The sequence below is a fragment of the Drosophila mojavensis genome, unplaced genomic scaffold, assembly GCF_018153725.1.
Source record: "Drosophila mojavensis isolate 15081-1352.22 unplaced genomic scaffold, ASM1815372v1 contig_49, whole genome shotgun sequence".
NCBI classification, from domain to species: domain Eukaryota; kingdom Metazoa; phylum Arthropoda; class Insecta; order Diptera; family Drosophilidae; genus Drosophila; species Drosophila mojavensis.
In genome coordinates, this window is record NW_025318872.1 from 2,754,382 (window position 1) to 2,773,276 (window position 18,895).

General features: G+C 35.1%; 1 protein-coding gene and 1 long non-coding RNA gene across 5 annotated transcripts; one reads left to right on the forward strand and one right to left on the reverse strand.

Annotated features, from left to right (window-relative positions):
• Positions 1-332: 332 nt before the first annotated feature.
• On the reverse strand, positions 333-16,968 carry LOC6577972 (RNA pseudouridylate synthase domain-containing protein 2). 4 transcript variants are annotated; one of them, XM_032728872.2, is made up of 11 exons: positions 16,801-16,960; positions 12,365-13,406; positions 4,817-4,909; positions 4,670-4,757; positions 4,391-4,613; positions 2,620-2,707; positions 2,230-2,450; positions 1,975-2,165; positions 1,685-1,912; positions 1,324-1,622; positions 333-1,261 (listed from the first exon to the last, which is right to left on the reverse strand). In XM_032728872.2, exons 2-11 carry the CDS (start codon positions 13,235-13,237, stop codon positions 1,169-1,171), a joined length of 2,397 nt encoding a protein of 798 aa, XP_032584763.2. In that variant the 5' UTR covers positions 13,238-13,406; positions 16,801-16,960; the 3' UTR covers positions 333-1,168. The 4 variants fall into 4 exon arrangements, with proteins under 4 accessions (XP_032584763.2, XP_032584760.2, XP_032584761.2 ...); XM_032728869.2 differs by having other exon boundaries at positions 16,619-16,960; XM_032728870.2 differs by having other exon boundaries at positions 16,566-16,960.
• On the forward strand, positions 8,901-9,834 carry LOC122757334. The gene is made up of 2 exons (XR_006357334.1): positions 8,901-9,404; positions 9,481-9,834. It is a non-coding gene; the product is annotated as an uncharacterized LOC122757334 (long non-coding RNA).
• Positions 16,969-18,895: the final 1,927 nt, after the last annotated feature.

Below are 18,895 nucleotides of genomic sequence, written 5' to 3' on the forward strand. Positions count from 1 at the left end.
ATTATTTCTCGAGTTGATTAAGTTCTCAAACGAGCTAACCCTTTGCATTTTATGAAAAAACTTTCGAAAGAGAGTTAAACCCTTTATAGTCAATCTATTTAATTTAAAGAGTTTTTATTAAGCAATTTATATTGCTGAATAAAAATAATTCAAAATAATAAATTTTAGATAATATATTCTGATTAATAATATAATAATAATATTTACCTGATTGTTTGAAAAATATATATAAAAGGACCACGTCGAGTTGATTCAGGAAAATCCAGTTAAATTTGACAATGTATATATATACATGAGATCAAAAATTTTAATAGTTAAAAAGAAACACAATATTTAAGCATTTTTCTAAGAAACATTTGTAAAATTTATTGATAATAATAATCGTATGTATAAGTGTTGCACTTATAAGTATAATGTACTTTATATAAAATTATCTATTTCAATTTCTTTATATATTTATTTAATGTTTTGTTCATTCACTGTCGTCTTCAATAGGCAAATGTATACTGAAGTGCGGCACGAGTTTGATTCGTATTTGTTATACTTGTTTGTTTTTGTTTCTGTTCTTAACATTATGGGTCCTTAGGCTCTTAAGTGACTGGAACCTGCTGTTAACGAATCTCCACTCTTCTTTTGGGATCCTCCTCAGTAATGCATATACTTATGTCTCAATATAGCTAAGTGTGAGTGTTAAGAAAACTTGAAATAGTATTGCATGTCTTTTCAGCTCTTATGTGTATACATAGTTTGATTAGTTTGAATTTGTTGTTGTTGATTTGTTTAAATTTTGGTTGATATAGAGTATACATCTAATTTTCTAATACCAATAAAATTGACTATGAGGATAACATCTAAAGCAATTAAGGGATTACGTGCCATTGCATCTATGTATATGTATATATGTGTATATATGAATATAGGTTTGTGTGTATACCAATTTGAAAGGCACATTATGATCTTAAATATGATATTAAGTATATCTGCGAACTGTTTACATATATGTATATGTGTATATTTGGTCAGTTTGGTTCATCAAAGATTGGTCATTGTTTATTGCACTGTTTTTGTTTGGTTCTTCATTTCAATCGTCTTGTGTTGTTTGGTGATATTTGAGAACTAAGGCATATTATAAATAGAACTACGTGAACGACCGACTTAAAGAATCCATTTAATTTACAGCTTTCTCAGAGTTGAGCTCGCAGTCATCCCAGTCGGTCAGCGCCCAGCTCGGCAGTTCAGTTTCGTACTCCCAGCCGGGACCCTAAATCGAAAATCATTTTCTGTAGCTTCGGGATCTGATTATTAAGCTCTACCCACACATACCTTATACTTCCAGGCATGCAAATACATGACCAGATCCTTAGGCTTGGGGTCTCGATAGTGCACCTTGCATTCATAGCAATGCTTGTCAATGACCACTTTATCGGAGGCCACGGCCTGATCCGTGGGGACTTCATTCGGGACCGAAGGCTCGGTGGCTGCATCTGCCTTAGCCGGGAGCACTGGACTGCTATTTGTTGAGTGCAGCTGCTTGAGGGCCTCTGCGCTTTGCTGATTCTCCGAGCATGGCGGCGTAGTCTCTCTTGAATTGACGCCCACGTCATCATCGCTGTGATGCACGGCTGAGGAATTGAATATTCATATTGAAATACTCCTAGTAGGTAAATATTTGCTGTTATCTTACCAAACGTTTGATCGCTGCTCAGGCTTTCCAGATCCGTCTCATCCTTAGTATTCTTAAACAATGATATGTCCGAGTCGCAGTCGATGCCCAGCCAATTTTCCGCATTGTGTATATTAATGAGATCCCGTATGAGTTCGTCGTCCGTCTTGCCCCCAATGTCTCCAGCGCGGCCTTTGAGAGGCCCGAACACCTCATGGTTGTACAAGGGATCATTAAGTATAGGAAAGCCTTTGAGAGTAGAAGAATTAATTTCTATAGAATATACTTATATATCCTTCTGAATTCTATACCTAAATATTGCAGGTGAACACGAATTTGGTGCATTCGTCCTGTGAGTGGCTTGCAGAGCACTACGCTGGTTTTTCCATTCTGGGATAGCTTTTGGAAGGTTGTGGTACAATCTTTGCCCTTCTGTGACACCTTACATACGCCTATCTTGTAGCTGACCACCTCGATGGGCTCCTTGCATTCCACGACACCGCTGATAAATGGAATTGAAATTTCCTAATCCAACTACCATGATCTGGGCATAGATGTGTACTCACTCTGGAAAAATGCCCTCCACTCGACAGATGTATTCCTTCTCCACTTGTCTGTTGCGTATCTGCTGCTCCATTTGGCGCGCCTTCTTCGGACTGCGGCCGAACAAGAGCAGGCCCGACGTAAGCCGATCCAGCCGATGAATTGTGCGTAGGTTCTTCAAATTGAATTCCTTGGCTAGTATAAAGACTACAGTATTATGCCTGTACCGCCCACATGGATGCACCTATTCAGAATATTCGTGAGTTAGTATAACGTCAACTAGTCAATTTCCTTAAATGGTTTGTTAGTTGTAAATTTGATGACGGATCTAGCTTAATTTATTGTTATCTAGATTTATAGATTCATAGAAACGCATAATCGATTGTAATATGGCAGTCGTTTAAGCCACTTACTGGTATAGAGGCTGGCTTATTAACAACCACAATGTCCTCATCCATATGCACTATTGTGATTGGTTGGCAAGTGACGGGTACTTCGTGTCTGCAAAGATATATTCATGAGTGCGCACATTTAGTTAGATATATGTAACCATTCAGTGCTTTCAATGCAACTACTGTTCACGTCCTCATAAATTAAGTCGTATAAATGAGAAACAAACAAGGCTAGATCTGCCATATGGGGTAACTCAACTAGTTGATATTCTATAGCCATAGATGTAAAAAAAACACAAATTAATTACAAGTCTTTATATATTATTTATAGTTAAATGAGGCGCCAACAAATTGTGATAAAATTGATTAACCATGAATTTGACTATATATTTTTTTATTACAGATGTGTAAATTCCATTACCAAGGAATACGACTATACCTTTCTAAATATTGAATGGCTATAAGTTCTGTTGGTTTTAAAAAGAGTATGACTTTAGGCAAGTAAATCCAAGAGATCAAGAGTCGAAGTGCTCTTTCTTATGGTTTTTAAACTACGAAATCGAATTTAAAACGGGAATTGTCATTGTTCCTTTGGGCTTACAGGTATGCAAATAATGTATATTGTTTAATTGAATATTTATACGTGTTAGATCTGGTTTTCCAAAAGTTACATTATCAGAAAAAATGTAGTCTTTTAAATAATATTGTCTATAGATTTTGTGGTAAACAATCAACTATATCATATATATCATATAAATGAGAATTTGAAAAGTGCAGATCAACTGCTCTGCGAAGTTTCTCTGATTCTTGTATGCCCTTTAAATAAGTAATCTATTAGAAACCTTTGGAAAATTTGACAAATTTTTGGGATAGGCTTTTATAATTATATGAAATAAAGACTTTTTGTATTTATTAATTTAATTTTTTTTGTTTTTGTTTTTTGTTTTTATATGCACAGCAATTGCCTTTTATGACATTAGGGGAATATAGGGCAGACAAAATTAGGTTATTGGTGGAAAGGTGGTAAATTTTGGAACATATTTAGTGTAGTGAGTCATAGCCCAGGAGAGAAGGTCTAACGGATGTAATCACTTCAGTCGTGGTACGTGGGTGGACAGTTAAGTAATTTTGATGAGACTCTAGCCTATTTGGGTGTCTAGTGCTACGTTATGAGATGTATTCAATATGAATAAGTAGCGTAATAAATTTAGATTGACATGAAATGCTTATGTTGGTAACTAAATTTCATCAAATTTGTTGTACAAACTATGTTTAATATATTTTATTACTGACGCTAATGCGTGTCTTTCTATGCACATTAATTCTACAGGGTATATTGTTCAACGGCCTATAAGGATATTTAGTTTTCATCAGGTATTATTTTTCTGTTTCTTTTAAGAAAATAAACATAGTTGTCCATAAGCATTGGGAAATCGGTAAACAGATTTGGCTCGATCAAGTTTTGTATCTGTACTGCATTTGCTGCCACCATTTTATGTGCACTGCATAGTTGGGCAAATGGTTGGCTAAATACGTATATATACATATATATAATACAAATTGAGAATGCTGCGTCGATAGAGTAAGTAATTTATACGATGGTCAACATCAAATATGCTCTGTTGTAGTAGTTGTTGTTGTTGTTTTTAGAAGCAAGTCGATTAAGTAAAGAAAACTTCACAAGATAGATGACAATGAAGTTATTTGATTATTCGGCATTGCCTATGCTCATATTTAGACAACACTTTACAGAGGCGAGTGATGTTCAATGGATATTCAATCATTGGCTTACCTGTGCACAATGTTGGCCAATAGATCATTGTGTTTCAGCCGGTAGTCAATGGGCACCTTCTCGAAGTTAACGGTCAGGGTGCCGGTCTGTATGCAGCGCTCATATTCCTCAGCTGGATGTGCGCGAAACTCCTTGGAGAATATATCCAATATCTTTTCGCCCACCCAGCGGCCCTTCGTAAAGGTCGTGAAGGTGAAGTAATATGGATACACCTTGCGTAGACCTATGACCAGACACAAATCTTGATTGGGCTCTTGCACTCGTTTTTTGTTTACCCACCATTTTCGATATAGTATGAGGTTTCCTGGTATCTTTCATCAGTGAATCCAGGTCTTTTGGCCTTCAAGGCCTTTGTCTCCAACTTTGCCTTTAATTATATAGTTGTGCATGAGCTGTAATTCCCAAACAACTTTCGCGCTTGCTTACCTTTTTCAAATCTTTAATTTGTTCCGTGTCCTCGGTTTTTCGCTTCTCGGGTATTTTTACCTTTTGCTTTTCCAGCTCGCTAACGTTTGTCAGCTAAAAGTAGAAGGCAAAAAAAAAAAAAAAAGACTTTGTTGATTAGCTTGCGTTAGTCAATTTGTAAATTAACTATAAATAGTTGGAATGAGCTCACTGGGATTAGGAGAACTCAGGCGCACCCTAAATTTGCGTATGGTTTTGGCCTAAACAGAAATATGACTTCTAATGCAGGCAAGATCAAGTGTTTGGCCAGATTTCATTTGAAGATTCATTTGACGTAGGAATTTCAACTCAGCAACGCGTCTTTCCTACCCATCACAACCCATCACGAATTGTATTTGTTTCTAAATTTACATTTTTGGTGTCTGGCATTTTGTGTGTGTTTTATCTGACCATAATTTGATCGAAGCATATGACTGCAATGTGAATGCTCAAGTGGTCTGCCGAGCACTAATTCCACTTTGCTACGACACGAATTATTTACCACGAAATATACGGGCATAAAGCTATTCTATTCCACAATGCACATGCACATGCATATGAATACGCATATGGACAGAGAGTGCAAGTATACTATATGCTATTTGGAATAGATACTTGCATTTCAGTTAGTTCTTGTGTCTCTTTCGTCGACTCCGATGAGTGACTGTCTGGTTGGTTGGCTGGCTAGCTGGCTGGCTGGCTGCCTGTCCTTTGTCTTTTGTCTGTGCTTTCATTGGCAGGGCGCCCAACAAATGATACAAACTAGCAGCATGCCCAAAACGAGAAGAGTCGAGCACGACGATTACAGTCGAGCTTAAGCGACTGCATAATACTCGATCAAAAATATTAATACAATAGTAAGACAGTTTATTTGAAACTCATTCAGATATATCTAATTTTGTTTTGCTAGTCGATCGTTGACAGTTATTGTAGCTCTTAAGTTTTTAAAGCAATCTATGGAGGAGGCTAATAGTAACCCAAAGTAACTTAAAGTAAATAGTAGACATAAATCTAAACCTTTGCTATTTCTAATATAGTTCCTAATTTTTGAAGATACAAACTGCGCTTTCTCTTTTAGCGAATTCAATCAAATGTATTTATTAAAAAATACCATCTCATAATTTTCTTTCTTATACTTTACACTAAATAGTTCTTCATCGACGTTTGTCAAAAAGTGGTTTTTAAAAACATTACGGAATGAAATCCAGTTAAATAAAATTATAAATTCAATGTTATGTAGTACTATGTATTTGTATTCATACGGATAGAAAAGACTATTCAACAAATCCAAATAAACTCTTTTTTTTTTACCAGGTGACCCAGTATGAAAAATCAAAATAAAACTATGCGGGAGGGCAGCGGACTGCGGTAGCTGTAGGGAGACCAGACTCTGACTCTGATTCTGACACCGACGGCCTGTCGGTCAATTTCCCTTAAGCAGCATCTTTACGCGAGTTGAAGATGCCGTCTCCACATGTGCAGAGCGTGTAACAAATGCACAATATCCATCCCAGCAGCCCCATAGACAAAAGATTCACTCGAAAATCTCTTGGATTTTGGGCAGCTTAGTTTAAATTTAGATGTGACTTCATATTGTATTAAACTGAGACCAAAGAAAACGCTCTAGTTAGGCATACAATTTGAAACTATTCTAATTAATAGAACACGCTATTATTATGTTTCCTAATAATCAATAATCATTTATGTTCGTATAGAATATAATGAGTAGAATATGAATGAAATGTTTGAACTCTGCCCACTCACACACACACAGCCTCTGGTGAGGTTGTGTATATTGTAGCGCTCTACTCATCCATGAGATGATGTTCATATAGAAAGACTTTATAAATTAATTGAATCATTCAACGGCAGAGACCTGTTGCCAGAGATCTTGGCAAGCGACCATTCACATGTGCTTACGCACATATATATTCGCATATATGTGTATATATGTATACATATGTATATGTATGATTTTCTGCATGTACATTGGATGCTCCTGGGCTCGGTAGACGATTCCTATATTGTTCCAAGCGAACGCACGACGCGACGCGACGCGGCCAGCAGTCACAGCTAATATTTATGAATACACCCACTGTGAAACGGAGATAGAGCAACACGTATATGCGTATATATAACACTATGTAGTATTGTATAAATATATATGTATGTGTATACATTCGCAGGCGACACAATCTTTCTACACTTGATTGCGCAAGGCGCTAAAAACGGGCGTGTGGCTAAAGCAAAATGCGTGTGCGGCAGCTGGAAGCGAAGAAAAAACATAACAGTGAAATGGAAAAAGAAAACAAAATATATGGACACACGTGACCACGTGCTGATTTTAATTATCAACTTTTCAAGAGCATTGCGTGGTCCATGCTAATGTGGAAATAGATGGCTAAACATTTTCAGCTAAACGTCAGCTACTGCCGGAGATCGTCTCCCAGAACCGGATTATGTGGAATCCTGCTATTAATTAGAGCGCTTATTATGTCCACACAGACTTCTACTCGAGTGCATTGGCTCTCCAGCTGCTTAGCTAACCATATCTGATTGACAACATCCAGTTGCTATAAAAGCAAAGTTGCGTTAATACTGTGAATTCTAGTTCTGCACTGCAACAAAAAATCTGGCTAAAACAATCAGGCTGCATTGGATGAGACCTCATTTAGCGACTTCTTTGATGGTTCAGCCTGAGAATTGTCTTTAATTTAATGCAATGGCAAACCCTAATAATTGTACTTATTTGTGTCGACTCATCGTTCAGAATTGTACTTTAATTATTTTTGTAAATCTGTCGTGCAATAAGGCTGCTTATATAAATATTTATTGCGTATTTCATTTTATAGTTAATTTCCGAACATAATTGTTTTTATGACAACGGAAGAGATTTACAAATAATAGTCGACAGCTGCCAGTGATGGATAGCCAGACTGATAGTACCTTGATGTACACTAGATGTTCTTGTATATATGCATGTATGTATGTATTCTATATCTGTGTCATTTTCTTACATGCAAATGCTTTTGCCTCTCAAATTCGATGTATTACTGAACATGTTCGGTTTATTTTTCGGTTTTCTTGAAATGTTCAGCACATTAGAACGAAAGCAATATTTGTCAGAATTCTAATTTTGTATTAATAACAAGTAACAGTATTTCTGAATGAAAAATTGTTATTTTTGTAGTTAGTTGATGAGTCTGACGCAAATTAAACTCGAAATATTTTAAGACATTGTTTTCTTCTATTGTTTTTTTTTTTACTTTTTTTTTTCTTATTTGAGAAATCCCCAATCGGGCTGGAAATGTAAATTGTTTCGAATCTAAACCAGAAATTCGTTAAAAATACTTAATATTACAATGAACAAATAATTACATGCAGAATTGAAGAATTATTGATAATAAAACAGACTTGATCTGCCCATTCCATAGACTTCCAAGTCTATATATACACATGGCTATATCGAATCGCTTGATCGAAGTTCCACTACCTCGTCTGCTCGATACATTCAATGCAGGAATAGCATGATGCTCTGTTTTCTGATTTTTAATAAAAACAACAGAGCCAAAATCAACTTAAAATCTTTAATATTTGCTTCAATCAATAGTTACAAATTGAGTTTATTTGTTTTCTTTAGCGTGCGGAAAAATAGGAAGCCATGTTTACAAAACATTTAATGTTTATCTGCATGCATACAATAATTACTCATAAATTGCAAAAACTACATCCATCATTCCATATCAGTTGTTCTAGGGAGAGATAATCAAATTGATATAAATGATCAAAAATCGAATTTTTATTACCTCAACACATTGAAAATGCCTTACAGCAACACCAAAATAAAATTCTATTGAATTCAAAATAAAACTTTGAATGTATTATGGAGAGTGTGATTGAAATGAGTAAGTGTAACCCTTAAAGAGGTTTTGATGTTAGTTTATGAGCAGAAATGGTTAATAATTGTTAATAAGAAACAAATGTGATTCTGCACATTTCATTTGATAGATAATCTCAGCAATAAATTTCACTTTTTGTCCTAATTTTGACACGTAGAATAATAATAAAACTGAATAAAAAACTAAAAATAAATTTTAGTGTGGATAAAGATCGTTGCCAAATATATAGTCAAACATATTTTAAAATATGTGAAATTAAATTTTTAATTGCAAAAAAAAATTTAGTTTTCACTAGTGGAACACTAAAATATATATAGACTTGTATATAGGAAGTAGCTTGAAGTGGGGCTCTCACTAACAACTTACTTGATTTTTTATCAGTATACTCTGTATACTCTACGGAAACTAGACTTAGTAGCCGTCTTTTTTCCAGTTCCAAATGTAGAAAATGTAATAGAGATATGTAGAAATATTTGAAGGCCTCTCAGTTTGTAACTGCAGCTCTATTCCAACTTATGACATTACCAACATTTTCTTTTCTCTTCAATTTCAATGGCTAACAGAGTCGGCAATGAAAGCGTAGTACCCGGCTGCAAGGAGAGTATGACAGACAGCTTGTCGTTCGGCTGCTTAGAGCGCTCTGCGACTCAACTTGTTTTCAAGGGCCAGTCGTAAGCAAATATATCTCTCGGCTAAGCTGAACATGCGTATTATGAATATATGTATATATATTTTTGTTTTGTAAAGAAGACAAACACAAGCGGCCGAAGAGGGGAGCTGAGAGCGGAGAGCGGAGAGCGGAGAGAGGAAGGCGGGCTGTCTACTTTATGGGCTATTTGGGAAACCTTGACCAACTCGTAGAAACCTATGCAATTCAAAAGACTGTGGAAATCGTTGTGGAACATGAAAAACACCAACACCAACAGCAGCAGCAGCAACGGCAGTGGCAGCATGCGTACCGATGCGGAAAATCTGAAAGGTCTTTATTATTATGGCAATAGCCGAGCAAAGCAATCGCACAAGGAGATTGCGGATTGTCGGTTTTCAAAAATAGTATTAGTATAGTATTTATTTATTTATTAAACAGAAAACGCATAATTACTTTTGTTTTTTATGATATCATCTTACTAATTTGTTGCCCCACACACCGTCGTCGAGTCGAGTAAACTCAGGTATTTAGCAATTATAGAAAACAGCGAACGACGAACAAGTAGAAGCGCCTCACACACAGATATTACATACAAATACTTATACGAATATATACTATAGAGATCGTAATAAGCAATTTCTGATTACAATCGCGCTGTCGTTACATGGCTGCTAAAGTGAATGTCCAAACATTATTGCTCGACGGCTTGTTGACTGTCTGTCTGGTTGTCTGAGAGGCTTTCATGATGCAGTTTTGTCATAATAATGAGCCAAAGTCAATTTGAGATCACTTAAGATCTCTGTATATATATATGCTCAACACTCGATCTGTTGGATAATACACACGTATCGACCCGTATTTGTCTGCGAAGTATTGCTTGTTTTCGTCTGTACATCCGCTAGACAATTGTTTTTCTTTCCGACGTTGGTTGTTGAAATTTGAATGTACTTTTCTTTTTTTTTTTTTTAATTAATTTCGATTAATTTATTTTTCATGTGGCCTGTCTATTTAAATAGTTTACTAAGCAGCAGCAAATAAATCAAGCTGGCCTAAACAAAACAGGCTGTATGTAATATAATTAAGTTGTAAATAAGATATTGCTTATTCTCGTGCTTTAGTTTGTAAACAGCATATTTGGAAACACTTAAGAGTTTTCCAAATAATGCCCATTTTCCAAAGAAAACTACTTATATATACGCAAGGTAAAGCAACATAGAAATGTGTATTATGTAGAAGTGAACAATTAAAATAAAGTAATTTAATACATCCGTAAATATACAAAAGATTTTTGAGCAAAGCTCTTTCAAAACAAAGATATTATATGTAGGTGTGTCACATTGAAGAGAATAATGGAAGTAAGGTAACTGAGAGGAAAAGAAATTTATATAATAGTATTGAAGTATTAGTTGAAATAAAAAACAACTGTTTCTATATTTTTCGTATAACTATTATAATTTATATTTTTAATCCAGTTATTTAAGATAAAGATTTCATTAATAGATTATAAACAGAAGAGAAAACACAGATGCTAGTTTTTCTAATTATATATATAGTAAACAAGATTTATTCATTTATACTATGTGTGTTGCATATATGTATTAAAAAACTAGAGAGTATACAAAAATCCGTTTCAGCGAAAATATATTTAGCTTCTAACTTTTTTAATTATAATTTCATAATGATGAGAATAAATATTTAATTGATTCGTAACAGCAACTAGAAATATAGAAAATTTCTTATATTATATTCTTCACAAAAAGGAAAATATTTAAAAATTTGTATACGTTCAGTGTAGTTGGAAATTCATAAAAAAATCTTTGCAAAAATAACGCCTTCCAGACTGGAATAAAATAATTATTTTTTACTGCAACAACGTGCATAGACAAGCATCTATATTAGCGATTCTGAATAAATTAAGTGAAGATAGAAATTAAATAGGTAAATCTATATAAATAAATTCATATATGTATGTGTATGTGTACATGTCTATGTTAAACTGAAAAAAGCTGTGTACTCATCTATCGAGCAATGCTTAGATGGCTACACAAACTAACGATAAATCATTTATGAAAGGTGGCTAAAGATGAGCTCACAATAAATCTACATATTTATGTAATGCATGCATTGCACATGCTTATCTATACATAGGTATAGATAGATACAAATGTACATGTATGTAACATACATACAGACATATGTACTGGCTTACTTATGGTTCAAGAGCACGGCTCATTTCAACGTAAACAGCAGCTGCTCAGCCGGCTCTCAGGCACTGACATCAATTGTCTCTCGATGACCTTCGCGTAAGTGCTTGATTGCAGGTGGCTTTCCGTCCGTCCGTCCGTCCGTCCGTCCGTCCGTCCGTTCGTCCGTCCGTTCGTCCGCCTGCTTGCCGGCGTGCCTCTCTATCTCTCTCATTGGCAATCAGAAATCATGACACGCCGTTTAGGAGACCAGTTTGATCAAAATGCTCAGTTAAGTTTTAAAGTAGCATTCGATCACATTGTACACAATTCAACCTTAACTTTGGCAATCATTAAGCTTATATGAATAGGGAAATTTACTTCTGTTCATTTCAAGAGCATAAGTACTTCTGGATAGGACGGAAGAGTATAGAGACTATCTTGCGAATCTAGGCAAAATAAAAAATAAAGATTCTGGCTTGAATTCTATGTACCTGAAGATAACATTAAAAATCTTGTTTTCTACGTAGACCCATTTAAAATATGATGTAACAAAACGAGGTTCATAAAAGAGCTATGCAACTTTCTGTAATTTGTTGTCTATTTTCTCACATATAATTATTATGTAATACTATCAATCTGTCGTCTCCAATACTATTTCAGGATATATAGACTTTAGAAAAGATTTATATATTTCTAAAAAAATCAATTGAACATTCAATATTTATATTGAAAAATGCAGAGCATTGCGCTGTCGCTTCAGCTGACTGAAGGACTCGCACTTTTTGCTTTGACTCACCTTTCTGTTAATTGTTAGAGACGTTGGGTTTGGTAGCGCTTTGATGGATGTGAGTCCGGCGGCGGCGGCGGCAGCTCCATGATTTCTCAGGGCCATTACATTGCCCAGGCTTAGATTAATGGAAGAGAGATGCTGCAGATCCTGAGGCATGCAATTCAATGGCTGCACCAGCGCACACGCGGGCGGCGGTGCTGGGCGCGGCACCGACACGGATACGGGCACCTGTACGGGCATTTGGACCGGCACTTGGACCGGCGGCGACTGCGGCATGCCTGTTGAGCCGGCTACGGTGGCAGCAGCCAACAGAGCCTGTTGTGCCGACAATGAAACGCCACCAAAGGCGGCGACAGCGTTGGCATGATTAGCTCCTGCAGCAGCCGCCGCTGCTGCTGCGGCCGAATAGTAAGCGCTCAGCGAAAGGGGCGGGAACATGGAGGACTGCAGCAGATGCGTCTGCGAGTGGCTGTGCGTCGGATGAGGCTGTCCTGCATAGCTGCTCGTCTGGCCAGCAGCATTAAGCAGCGGCTGATTGAAATTGTAGCCAGGCGCCAAGGGAAAATGGGTGCCGGCGCTTGGATGCAGCGCGGGTTGCTGATAGTTTGTGGGTGGGGCTGCTGCAGTATTCGGTGAATGCTGCTGCGGCTGTTGCTGGAGCAGATGCTGCTGCTGCTGCTGATGTTGCTGCTGTTGTTGTTGCTGCTGTTGCTGTTGCTGCTGCTGTGGCTGATGCAATTGCGGTTGTGCAGCGTACAGTGCACCTGGCGGCACCTTGTCTGCGAAGGGCGTCTGCATGGCCAGCAGCTTGTGATGATGCTGCTGAGCGGCCAAGCTCCAAGGCAAGTACCAGGCACACGAGGAAGATGTATTCTGCATACTGCGGCTTTTCTTTTATTTTTATTTAAATATTATTTTATTATATTTGCTTTTCTATATCACGCACAAGCTTTGCTTTAATTGCTATTGCTTATGGTCTTTTGATTTGCATAATAAATTACATAATTTCAATAGAAATCACCTTTTCCTTACTGCTTCGCTTCTCTGGCTGTTTTATCAAAATTCAGTTTATTTTCAAAATACGTGTTCATTGTTTACGTTCTGCTGCTTACAGGTGCATATGTGTAGTTGCTATAAAGCTGTGTTTTCTATGTGTATCTCGCTATATATATACTTGTTTATCTATCTACATATATATACATATATCTATCCTGCCACTTTCGACGCGTTTATTTGAAATTTGGAAGCTGAATTTACTTTGCGTTTACTTTTGTTTGGTTTATCTGTTCACAAGTCGCTGCGATTTCGTGCCTTGCACAATGGGATAAATATTATTAATATGGCTAAAAAATACAAATATTTACACCTATTTCAAATTCAATTTAGTTAAAAGTTGTCGTTTTTCGTTGTAAGGAATAAAGTTTATAAAAACGAATTCTGAGTTCATTATTGCGAGTCAATTAATCGAAACTAGTTTCATTATCATAGTCTGTAATGAGAAAAAAGAACCAGATTCACATGTCATGAATCATGATGCAGTCGATGCTAAATAATCACAGCCTGGAACTAGACTCTCAAAAGCCAATTTCCGATCAAGGCATTTACTTAAAGAACCGAATCAAAGAAACTTTTCTTATATGTCGCACACATGCATACATGCATACACACATGCAAAAGTGTGAACGGAATCAGAAGACTGTGCTGATTTGTAAATTTGTTGTTATTGTTAGCGACGCACTGTCAAAATGTACCCCAAAGCATTAACACAGACCCACACACACGCACACACACACACACACACACGACAAGCTCAACCACGAATGTGACCGGGTCCCACATACTATGTACATACATGCACACACACACTCACACACATCCAGACAAACTACCTGTCTTGAAGGCAAGACAAAAGTTGTGCACTTGTTTATCGTGCAATAAATGAAAATGGAATGGAACAATGGCTAGAAAAGCCACTAAATATAGCGTAATGGATTTTAAATGCACATTCGACATCTGACGGCTAGCTGATAGCTGATGGTTTTTGTTTTTTCCTTATTTTTTATTTTGGCTGATGGACGACTGGGTTGCCAGCCTTTCAGTCTTTCCGTCTTTCTGCCTGCCTGCCTGCCACATAGTGTAAATAGAAATTTTATGCTTGCGCGCACCCACTTCCACGTGCACAGTATATACATTGTACAAAGAGACGTTTAGGAAATATGAATATCATTGAATGTTGGGTATATCAATAGAATCGAATTAGTGTACACAAGGTGGTACACGCGAAGTAAGTGGAACACGGCTCGAAATAAATGAACTGTAACAGAAATATTTAACAGATTGTTACAACAATATGTAGTAGTAGTATATAATTTATTTGCTCGTATTTATAGGAGTACAAATTAAAGCAAAACTTCTCAATATAATAATTTGTTTCAAACATTCTTTTTAACACTATCAGTAAAATAATTTAATAGATAATATTAATTTACAATGCAACTATTTGCTTTAGTTTACGCAAATCAAAAATGTAATAGTCTCTTTGATTTATTATTTCTTTTCTATAATTATTATTTTATTTTTCAATCCCTTACACTGATATATTTACAAATTAACAAGGAAGCATACTTTTTTCATATGCATGTTTTTTATAGTTTCGAAAAAGTGGAATTTTCAATTAAAATTATATCGCTCATGACACATAAAATGCGGTGTTGCTTATCGCTCAATCGTTAGTTAATATGATGGCGCCCCACTCTATACGCACTCCTTTGGAACCACCCTTGCCACCCACCCATTCGCTCGGCCCGGGGCGAGCAGCTGTTGCTATCTATTCCTCAAGTGTGCGACGGCTGTGAATTTATTTACTAATGTATTTTATATTTTTTTCGGGGCTTTGTGCTAAAATAAGTCTGATGTATTACTAGGTTTGCCCCACACACACACATACTTACGAGCACACACACACATATACATACTAGCTCACACATAGAAATGGCCGCAAATTATTTAAAATTTGTTTCATTTTTCGGCTCTACAGTATGTACTATGTACGAGCATGTTTATGTGTGCTAATTTTTGTTATTTTCTTGCTTTTTTTTTTTTTTTTATGTGTGATCTTGGTATTTTAGTGTTGTTTGATCATACAATGACAAGATGATGGCTGTTTTTCGAGTATCTTGCTTAGATATTCACGAACTTATATAATAAACAAAGGATTACCCAATAAAAATGTCAAATGGATCGCATAACCTGCTCATAGCATATAAAACAGATACGAATTCAAAACCAAATATACCGCGCGCATTTAGAATTCCTCGAAAGAACGGACTGCTTCCGAAATTCAAAATATAAATATATTTCAATTGTCTTTTGAAAATATTTATTCTCTATATATAAAGCTATGCACATATACATACATATATATTTGTTGTCCTGAATAACCAAACACGCCAAGTGAAGATTAGGTAACTGCATGTGCGGCTCTTCTCTTGACGTTTGATGATGATTAAAGGCCATGCGTTGCGTAGGGCCTGACTACTGAAATTACTTATGATATATATATACTATGCCATACTCTACCATATATGTATATGTGTATATATTTCAAACGTCACCTCTCTAACTAAGAAGACATGCCAACCAACAGAAATATTTTGAATAGAAAATATACAATTTTTCAGAAACAAAAACTATTTGCGTACGTAAAAATGGACGATGTTAGAGACTACGGCAATGGCGCATATTTTTGGTACAGAGCCATGCACGGGCACACACACACACACATACTAGCAAAGGAAAATATTCTAAAAACGTTGTCCTCAAATAGCTTTGCTCATACACACTCCTTCTATTTAGTCGCTTGTCAAATGTCTAAACATGCTTATTATAATTATAATGAGAGCTTTGTATGTAGATCGTTGCAAAGGCATATAAGATCAGAAATCAGATTGAATTCATAATTCCTACAGAACAGTCACTCAGATAATAATAAAAGCTGTTACTAAAACTAATTTATTTGTACTACTAACTAACAAGTAATCAGCAAAAAGATTAATTTGCTACCATAAGTCGAGGATATTCAAAAATGTTTGAAAATTTAGTAGATCAACTAATCATTCATTGCTGTAGGCTTTGCAGTACGTTTACAATGATTAACACTCATAATGTGGATTGTTTTTATGTGCACGTTCATAAACGCCTTTATTACATTATTATCATAGGGCTTTTGAAATCACATCACTTTATGTTAAGTTGCATTACTTTGATTATCTGATAACGAATGTGACCTGGCGCCGGAGTTGTAGTGATTACCACGCAAAAAAACTAAAACGGAACGGGTTTTATTCACATCAATATATGTATACTGATATATACACGTATATAATGATATATATTCAAGTTGCGCGACACGCCCGCACACTGAGCCCCCGTTTAATAGGTACCCAGATTGTAAGCCATCAATGTCGTTGTTTAGGTGTACGAGCGTCGGCGTTTTTCAATAATATCGTCGCACACACGTTTTAATATCTTAAGAGCGGATGGCAAACACGCGACAACCTCTGCACTGGCTGAAAGCAAGCGGCCGACTGATTGGAGCAGCCCCAATCGTGGACTGTAAACAGAGCGCCCGCCTGCCGATTTGTTTCTGTGGGTTGCACTACTTTTAAATTTAAATTGCGCGGGCTCTGTTAAACTTAACATTATGTTATCTTAGCTAGAGAAGGAGAGAGAGAGATAGATAGATATAGGAGAAAGAGAGAGAGAGAGAGAGAGAGTGAAGCAGGCTCTGGCTCTCTTCGAAATTGTATGCTAACAGCTAATTAATTAAGTTGTTATTTACACAACAATAAAACATATGCTGATGATGTTTGCTTCTTGTTTAAATTTAATTAATATATTTTGTAATGGACAGAAAAGATTTTGAAGAAAGGATTAAGGGAGAAAATTTGTTATTATTTGCGCACATACTATCTATTATCTACTATTTATTATATATTATAAATTATAAATTATATATTATATATTATATATTATATATTATATATTATATATTATATATTATATATTATATATTATATATTATATATTATATATTATACACTATATTATATAGTATACATTAACATTTAAATAACAAAAATTAACATCAGACGAAAATTATTCTAAGCCATTAATTTAGCATATTCCAATTTGATACATTAAAATAATAATTACCAAAAAATAAGATGTTAGTTATATTGAGTTTCCTTCAATCGGAATTCCTCCCCAACTTGAATGCATTAAAATAAATTCCCAGCCAAATAACATAAATAAGAATCTTCTTGACATATTTTAACACATAATATATATAAAAAAGATAATATATAATAATAATAAAAAGAAAAGAAAAAAAAACAGATACACGTGCTGTTATGTGACTACCTATTGACTCATTATAAATACATACAGATATAGGTATATAACTATGTATATATGCTTGAGGGACACATACATATCAATGTTGAATTTTGATGAAACTTTCATATTGTTACGTGAGACAAAAGAAAATTTTTTTTGGCTTGGGCCCAAAAAAAAAAATAAATTCCTCTTGATTTAGTTGCACAGGGCAAAGTCATTTACGTGCGGGATATTCTACGAGATGTTTAAAAATTCTTACTACATAAACAAATAGATATGTACAATGTATATGGTGGATATATTATATAAATATACTTTGCGGTAGACAGATATTTCTATAAATTAGGATTTTCTATGCTCATTTAATGTCGCTCTACCGTGACGGAAGATCTTTGCATGAATGCTATATAGAACATATTTAATATAGTATTGCAATTTTTTGTTGTTTTATTAAATAATAAAATTGTTTATAATATATTCTAAAGCTAAAGCTAATGCTAAAGCTATTTATACTGGGAACCCATTGGAAAGGGACCAAACGTGAAAGGGTGCTGACCTCATAAAGCATTCACAAAACAATCTACCTTATGGGTACATATCTCATATTATGGAAACTTCATTGAATTGCCTTTTAATTTTAAAACATACTACAAATTCTTTTTAAGTTTTTATATTTTCTTGTGCGTATCCTTCACATCATTAAACTGCCGTTAAATATACATATAAGCCATATGTTTACTGAAAGATTCCGATTATTTACCATAAAAAATACAAATTTATTCAACAAATTCATTTTATCTTATATATGATATTTACTATTTTATGTATTACATATATGTAATATTTTAATACGTGAATGATTTCTCATAAAATATATTATATACAATTTTGTTCACTTATTATTATCGTTTTTTATTAAATATTTACTTCAGATTGCGAAATGGAATATATCGTAAAATCCAAATATTTTCTTAGTACAAAGTGAATAATATGAACAAATTAACTGTTTTAATTCAATTATAATATTTTTTACCAAATCGATGTTTGTCGAGCAAATAGCTGTGCATGTCTAGCTCACTTCTTAGCTTGTTTTATTTAATTTTTTGCTTCTATAGCGAGGCTCAGTTCAGCATACAAGTT